This window comes from Wasmannia auropunctata, unplaced genomic scaffold, assembly GCF_000956235.1.
Source record: "Wasmannia auropunctata unplaced genomic scaffold, wasmannia.A_1.0 LD336069.1, whole genome shotgun sequence".
Lineage (NCBI taxonomy): Eukaryota > Metazoa > Arthropoda > Insecta > Hymenoptera > Formicidae > Wasmannia > Wasmannia auropunctata.
This window is the reverse complement of record NW_012026821.1, coordinates 34,332-42,742: the sequence shown is the minus strand read 5'-3', so window position 1 is coordinate 42,742 and position 8,411 is coordinate 34,332. Positions and strand designations below refer to the sequence as shown.

At 33.1% G+C, this 8,411-nt stretch overlaps 1 protein-coding gene across 3 annotated transcripts; it reads left to right on the top strand.

Annotated features, from left to right (window-relative positions):
• Positions 1-1,604: 1,604 nt before the first annotated feature.
• LOC105449980 (U4/U6.U5 tri-snRNP-associated protein 1) lies at positions 1,605-8,395 on the top strand. 3 transcript variants are annotated; one of them, XM_011689479.1, is made up of 11 exons: positions 1,605-2,010; positions 2,268-2,716; positions 3,421-3,549; positions 4,238-4,657; positions 4,831-4,978; positions 5,538-5,812; positions 5,897-5,984; positions 6,171-6,369; positions 7,432-7,618; positions 7,740-7,894; positions 8,056-8,395. In XM_011689479.1, the coding sequence occupies exons 1-11, from the start codon at positions 1,848-1,850 to the stop codon at positions 8,081-8,083; spliced, it is 2,241 nt and encodes a 746-aa protein (XP_011687781.1). In that variant the 5' UTR covers positions 1,605-1,847; the 3' UTR covers positions 8,084-8,395. The 3 variants fall into 3 exon arrangements, 2 of the variants coding, with proteins under 2 accessions (XP_011687781.1, XP_011687780.1); XM_011689478.1 differs by having other exon boundaries at positions 5,897-5,999; XR_974410.1 differs by lacking the exons at positions 7,740-7,894; positions 8,056-8,395 and adding an exon at positions 6,532-6,654 and having other exon boundaries at positions 1,606-2,010; positions 5,897-5,999; positions 7,432-7,517.
• The last annotated feature ends 16 nt before the right edge of the window (positions 8,396-8,411 follow it).

Below are 8,411 nucleotides of genomic sequence, written 5' to 3'. Positions count from 1 at the left end.
TTTGGACAATTTTTATTTGTTAAAATAATATTTTTGGTTTAGGAAGGATGTAACGTACGATACTTTTTTGTATACTTGGCGTAATCTTTTTCTTTTTTTAAAAAAGAGTTTTGGTAGGATAAATATTTGTATCCTCATTAAGTTAAGAATTTGCCAAAAAAGCTTGCTAACAGCCACTATGCCAGTAGATTAGCGACAGAAATCGAACAGGAGCTGCAAATCCTACTTGGTTTCTGTTGCCAATCTGTTGGCAAATATACAGGGTGTCCCCATATAAGTGGCCACCCCTTTTTATCTCGTAAACTAATAGAGATAGACCTAATAATATATGATATCAAATTAAACAGCTCTAACTATAAACTTTATTGTAAGCACAGTGATCACTTAGAAATATTATCTATGTTAGAGAGCGGAAAGACATGATTAATTTTTGCACGGTAAAGGGACAATTTTAATATGATAAAAGTTGTAGCGTTCTTTTTAACGAATGCAACGATGTATGATATAACGAAATTATTTTACGAATTATAAGAGTTATTTTGGTTTAAAATTTTGCGGGAGGCTACTACCTTTTCAATTTCGGACCTGCGATGTGATCAACTTCCGATTCTCGCACTAACAAAAGTACTATGATCAAGATAAAAACATTACATTCAATTGTCAACGCGAAAATTAGAAGTTGGCCACATCGCAGGGCCGAAATTGAAAAGGTAGTAGCTGCTCGCAAAATTTTAAACCAAAATAACTTTTAAAATTCGTAAAATAATTTTGTTATATTATACATCGTTGTATTCGTTAAAAAGAACGCTACAACTTTTATCATATTAAAATTGTCACCTTACCGTGCAAAAATTAATCATGTCTTTTCGCTCTCTAATACATGGATAATATTTTTAAGTAAACACTGTGCTTACAATAAAGTTTAGTCAGAGCCTTTTAATTTAATATTATATTTATTTGGTCTATCTCTATTAATTTACGAGATAAAAAGGGGTGGCCACTTATACGGGGACACCCTGTATATTCAAAGGATGTAAGGGTACGTTTCCAACGCGTCACGCGCGCGTTATCCGAATTGACCAATCAAAACATCCCATTTTATTGCGTAATTTGCCGCGCGATCCGGGATTTCATACAAAGAAAGATTCTTTTATTTCTAGAATGTTGAGTAACCTAATCAAAGCGTCTCGCAAGAGTTGCACGGCAAATGATGCAATAAAACAGGATATTTTTATCAATTAATCGTGACGCGACGGACGACGCGACGCGTGACGCGCTCAGTGGGAACGCACCCCAGGATCCTCTCTGCTGTCTTGTAATCGCTAGAGTCCTAGATTATCAGAGAAGCGCGACCGGTGTTACGAATCCTGATTGGACACGCAAATGGCCAATCATAAGATTGATTTATCGCTATTATAAATGGCTGCCGAATAAATCAAACTTATAATTGGCCATTCGACGCCATTTTTAATATTTTCTAGTACTTTTGCGATACTGCCATAAGCCGGTCGCGCTTCTCTGATAATCTAGGACTCTAGTAATCGCTAAATAGAAAGCACCCGTGATCTCTTATATAGTATAGTTAAGTAGATACTAGGTGGAGCTAGTGAAGATAAGTCTACTGAGTGACGACTGACGCAGAGAGAGAGAAAGAGAGAGGGAGAAAAAAGAGAGCTTGTGGTGTGTATCACCGATTTTGCAAATAGTGTCCGATATTCTCGACAATTCCGACTCATTCGGTTAACAAAAATAGTACGTAGCATCGCTGCGAGCAACTACGAAGTCATAATTGTTAAATAGAGCGAACGATAGATTCTACGGCGGCGTTAAATCGAGAGCGCTGTGACATGGGTTCCAACAAACGTCACAAAACTGAAAAATCTCGCGATGCCAAGAAGAAGCGTCATCGCAGCCGTTCTAGGAGCTACACGCCCGACCGCGAAAAGTCGGAGAAACACAGACACCATAAGAAACACAGGAGGAAAGAGCGCAAAGACTACGACAGCGACGGTAAGAGAGAATCTAGCAGTGTATTATTGAGTAAATATATATTTTGCAGATTTTTATATATAATTATACATAATTATAGAAGATAACAATTATATTTACTCACACAAGAAATTGAATTTATTTTGTATATGCACCAATAGTTATGAGTGCGGAGGCACTCATATCCTTATGATTTATTCGTTGGAGCCACTTCATGTCTATTTTTAATTTAAATTACATTTATGTATAATTATAGAATAAGATTTTTTCATTTTCAGTTGAGATTGTTAATGCTCCGCCGCCACCAAAAATATCAAAGTCGTCGCATCCATCAACGCCTCCCCCGCCTGAGATTTCTAAACAGCGCAGTCCATCCCCTGCTAAAGGTGGGGCATCGCAAGTCTCATTATCCATTGAGGACACCAACAAACTTCGTGCAAAGTTGGGATTAAAACCATTGGAAGTAGATAGTACATCCAAAGATGACCCTAGCAAAATCAAAGATGATCTGGGCGAGTTTTATCATAAACCTGCACTTAACAATAGTGACAAGATAAAGGCACAAAAACTGAGAGAAAAGATAGGTGTTCAGAAGGAAAAGAGACAAATTGAGACAAATTTGTCAAAAGTAAAGGCTTTGGGTGAATGTGATTCGGATGATGACACTCATGCATGGATCAATAAATCTAGACAACTGGAAGAAGAAAAAAAGAAAGCAGAAATGAGAGTAATATCTTAATATCCATTATCTTTATATTCATACTAATATATCTTATGTTTGATGTATTATTGAATGTTATAAATTTATAAAGTATCCCATTTTGGTATTGCAAAAGCATGTTCTTATAATTGTATGTGTAAAGTTATAAAAAAAATAATGCTTTTGCAGTATCAAAATGGAATACTTTATAAATTTGTGTATGCGCGCGCGCACGCGCGCACGCGCGCGCGCGCGTGTGTGTGTGTGTGTGTGTGTGTGTATTTTTATAAAAAATACAAAAAATTTGTACAGTGTTTATAAAAAAGTATTCATATGATAGATGCATTTATATGATGGATAGTACATACCACATTAAGTAAAAAAACCTTAGTAAATATAATAACAATTGTTTTTCAAATATGAATGATAATTTCATATTTACACATGTGACACATAGAAGCCAATGAGTCAATTATGGTATTAAAATATAAAACTTTTTATCTCAGAAACAATTGCGTTTTTAATCTATGTTCACTAAGGCTTTTTTACAGTATATCCACAAAAAAGCATTCAGCATTCATATGGTAGATAGGAAAGTGTACACATACACACGCACACACACGCACACACACACACATACACACACATACACACACACACACACACACACCACAATTTTACATATTATGATACTCTTCATTGCTTTTTTAAAAGTCCTATTTTAATTTAAGGCAAAGGTGCTGGATCAATTAGATGAAGAATTCGGAATCAGTAATTTGGTTAAAGAGGAAATACATATTGCTCGCAACACAGCGTATACAGAGAAAGACTTAAAAGGCCTTAAAGTCGAGCATAATATTGTAAGTGCCATTTTCTCATATATTATTAATTGTAATAATATATGTTATTGGGTTATCTAAAAGTTGTGCAGTTTTCACTCATGGTGACAGATTCAAATGTGGTCATGTATGGTACTTTTTGCAATTTATAATTTTTCTGCCAGTTCTGTATAACGAGGATTTTCGGCGATGTTTCCTCCAGTAGATCATCATCCACAGTGCAAGGACGCCCAGATCGCGCCTCGTCTTTGAGAGTGAAATCACCTTGTTGAAATTTCACAAACTCCCTCCGAACTGCATCATCAAAAGCAGTACCTTGTCTGTAGACTTTACAAATTTTACGCGCTATCTTGCATGCGTTCTTGCCCTTTCTTAAGTACAAAAACATAATATTACAAAAATGTTGTTTCTAATTCTCCATCTTTAGGGCACTATAGAATCGAATGTACTGAACGTATGTCATTATGGATGGACGCATTGTTTAAAGAAAAGATTGCTCTTTCTTATCAACCTAAAGTTTGGGTTTCCTCATTCAATATTAGTGCAAAATTTAAACTGATATCCGCGCATGATGGAGAAAACTGCAGAACTTTTCGGATGATCCAATATTAATTATTATTTAATCTCTTTTAAAACTTGTACATAACGTACATAAATTAAAGTTTTCCATTTTTTCTTGTAATAAGTTCTAAATAGAAAAATTTTATAGGAAACATTTGAGGAAGGCAAAACTGTAATCCTAACGTTGAAAGATCAAGAAGTATTAAATGAAAATGATGATTTACTTGTAAATGTAAATATGATCGACAATGAACGCTACAAACGTAGTGTTTTAAATAAGAATAAGAAACCTACGTATGACCCATACGCCGATGAAAATTTTGATGAATATGGATTCCCCAAAAATACGATTTTAGAAAAATATGACGAGGAAATCGACGGTGAGAAAAAAGATAATTTTGTATTGGGTGCTAATAATGCGGTGGAATTTAAACGACATCAGGTAGAGACAGTGAAACAACGTTTAGCGAATAAAAAACTAGAATCGCTACAAATGGTAGAACCAAAATTAGCAAGCGAATATTACAATGAAGAGGAACTTGCAAAATTCAAGAAACCAAAAAAGAAGGTAAAGAATTGCTTTCTAACGTGTTAATTGTACATGAAATAAATTAATGTTCTTTAGATACAATTGCTTAGTGCAGCTGTATATTTTATACATTTTCTATTCGTCTTATTTATTTTTAAAAATATGTTTTTTGCAATAATATAAAATAATATGTGTATTTAATATGATTGCAGATTCGGAAAATTAGAACAAAAAAGAAACTAAAGGCTGACGATTTAGTTCCTGTGGATAATGATTATCTCAGGGATCTTGGAAGTAGGAGAAGAAAAAAACCGGAAGATTTAAAGGATAACGATACTTTAGATGTCGATGATTTAGAAGGTAAAGATATTTACATGATTTTGTAAAAATTAGGGACAATATACAAAGTGAATTCATTTGAGCATTAAGCATTTGTAAATCTACAAGTATAATTTAATCCTGTAGCGAAACACACATCTCTCAATTATCGATTTTATATATAGTATATTCCGTAAAGGTTACGTTTCTTTTGAACATCCGTAAAGAACACCTGAGTGCGAATTCGCACCTAGCGTTTTTAAAGTTTTATATATTTTGAAAATAAAAAGTAAAATTAAAGCAAAACGTACGTTTTTCAATGTAAAATTTTTTGACCAATCGATTGGTAATATTAAATTTTCGAAAAAAGAATGTAATTATTTTCAAAACTGCGTGTTAAACAAAACCATTTTCTCAAATGTCTACAAGTTGAAAATTTTGTGGGTGCAAATTCGCACTGAGGTACTTTTTATGGGATATACATGGTTAAATAATACACATAGTTTTGTGTTCTTAAAGTTTCTGTGTATAGATCATGATTAACAATAATTTTAATAATTATAAATTATTATTTGATCGATTTATTAAAATTATTGAATAGCTCCTGAGGAAGATCTTACTGGGATAAAACTCGAAGAAGACGATAAAGAATTGGAGTTACAATTAGCTTTAAAGAAAACTCAGCGTTTGAAGGAAGGACATTCAGCTGATATCCAGAAAACTGTAGAAACAATAAAGCAAGAAATTCTTAACTCCGAGGAAAATCAATCTGGAAATATCGTTCTTAATTCTACTGCAGAATTTTGTAGAACCTTGGGTGATATACCCACTTATGGACTCGCTGGAAATAGAGAGGAAAATGGACAAGAACTCATGGTAAAACTAAATATAACGTATTACTGAATATTTATCTTGGACATTAGAATAATATGTATTTATAATATAATGTAAATGTTATAGGATTTCGAAATTGACGGAATTAAAGATGAGCCACCTGCAAACGAAGAGGAGGATGATGGTCGTGGTGCCTGGAACACAGTGCATTTAGGTATTTCACATATTGGTACAGATTAATTTTATATAACTCTATTAACATGTTAACAATTGACATATTTTCCCATAAAAAAGGAACATAATAATGCAAATTAATCATGCATTCTTACAACTTAAAAAATTACTCTTATAATTGAAATATTTCATATATTTGTAACATAAACATAACTTCTGTAAATAGATGAGAATATCACGGAACCAGTTGTAATGGAGGCAGCAATTCTAGACGCCGAGCCATCGCTCGGTCAAGGGGTAGGTGGAGCTTTAAAGTTGGCTATGAGTAAGGGTTACTTGCAGAAAGAGGACAGCAATCGCCCTTCAGCGTCACGATTCGCACATCTGCAAGCTCAGAATTATTCGATAGAGGACAAAACGTACGGGTAAGTGAACTAATATACTACTGCGATTCGATGTACGATGATCTCTTACATGTTTCAAATATGTGTCGCGCGAAGGAAACACGTAAGAATGGCTCTTACATCGAATACGCTTTGCCACAAGCATTGTGTTAGACAAGTCTCTAGTGAATTTCAAACTGTCAGTTAACAGTTTAAAATAGAGCCCGGAAATCGGTGCTCGGAACGGGTGATCCGCTACCACTACGAGAGTTTACCGCTTAATCGGAGGGGAACACAAGGCCCGAGAAGAGAGTAGGATTTGTTAAGGTATGTTTATGTTCTGCGATTCCGTTGCTGCGAATCTTGCTAAGGTTCTCGAATTTCCATACATGGAAGGAGTCGAGTGCCAGATATTAGCAGAACAAGTCAACGTCAAGATAAATGTTCAGAAAAGATTGACAAAGACTCACTTGTTTGTATATCTGACTACAATCGTTTTTCTATAAAAGTGCTTGCATGTGTTTAATACAAATCAGTATGGACCAATTTAACGCCATACAATCTATGCTCGTCTACCAAATACTGAAATGTCTTAACATTTTCGAGTTTCGAGCACTTAAATTTGAGAATATAAGAATGGTGAAAACAGGAAAAAATCCATACATACATATATCTTTAAATGCATGAATTTTAATATTTGTTTTCATATCAGTGTATAACGTAGAATATAATTTATACTGAAAAAAGTATTAAACGATAGTTAACATAAAAATTAAATGACTTAAGTAATATATTTTAAAAATTATTTTAATTTGATCGTATAATATAATGTATCTTGAATATTACGAGCATTATTCTTCATAAAGATATATTTATACTGGTAGTGGACACAAGTTTCAGAACATCGCATTTCAAGGGCTTTAATTTTTATTCTACAATATTGAAATCTAGTTACATATATAAGATAATAATAAATAGCATAGCTGCGTTTACTTAGTTGATATCTTTGAGAAAAGCTGACTCTCTTGTATTTTATAGACAGAGAGCTCATAATTTGAGATATGTCTATTTCATTTGCTTGTTCATATATTATTTTTGTTTCAGGGATGATGACAAGTTCGGCAGAAGAGATCGCTTTAATGGACCGACATCTGATTTTAAGGAAAAGGAAGGGTTTAAACCAAATGTTAAACTCGAATATATTGATGACGATGGGCACGTCTTGTGCGCTAAGGAAGCTTTTCGATACCTGTCGCATAAATTTCATGGGAAAGGTCCAGGAAAAAATAAGGTTTATATTACATTATACTGATTAGAGTTATTGTATATGTACAAATTTATTTATCAGAGCTTGCAATATTATTTTAATCGAAATCAATATTCGAAGTTGTAATAATCCTCTAATATTTTAGGTTGAGAAAAGAATGAAAAAAGCCGAACAAGAAGTTTTAATGAAACGAATGTCTTCAACAGACACACCTTTAGGTACATTAAATTTATTGCAAGCGAAACAAAAGGAAACACAATCACCGTATATAGTGCTCAGCGGCAGTAAACAAATGCAAACGTAAGAATTATACTCAATTTATTTAAAAATTCAGAATTTTTTAATGCATCATTTTAAATATATGTTCTGTGTGTGCGTGTACACACTAGTTTATAATTCTTTTTTTATTGCGGTTTTTTTATTTATATGAATGAAAATTCTAATGCAATATTTTTTTGCAGAACCAGCATAGCTAAAACAAAACATTAAGGAATAATAAATGCATACAAGGATGAAAATTGTATATAATCTTACATGTGTATAATGTAGCATCTGGAAATAAAAGCTGGACTCACAATTTGATGTAAAGATTATAAACTAGAAATAAAAAGAAAATTACGTTTTTTTTTCACCTAATGAATTATGAGCATACAATAAATACTCAGTTATTTATGACTCAAAATTAATCAGTTTTGCACCTGTAGCTGTATTCGACTGTAATGTATCATTGAAAAAATAACAGTTGAGAAACTACTAATTTTATAGATATTACTTTATACAATAAAGCATACTTGGCAAGTAGATGAATATATTTTTT

What these genes read in the sequence shown, in the direction of transcription:
- LOC105449980 (XM_011689478.1), top strand. Translation starts at nt 1,848, where the DNA reads ATGGGTTCCAACAAACGTCACAAAACTGAAAAATCTCGCGATGCCAAG. An exon ending in CAAAGACTACGACAGCGACG is followed by an intron (nt 2,011 to 2,267) that starts GTAAGAGAGAAT and finishes TTTCATTTTCAG; the next exon opens with TTGAGATTGTTAATGCTCCG. An exon ending in TTAAAGTCGAGCATAATATT is followed by an intron (nt 3,550 to 4,237) that starts GTAAGTGCCATT and finishes AAAATTTTATAG; the next exon opens with GAAACATTTGAGGAAGGCAA.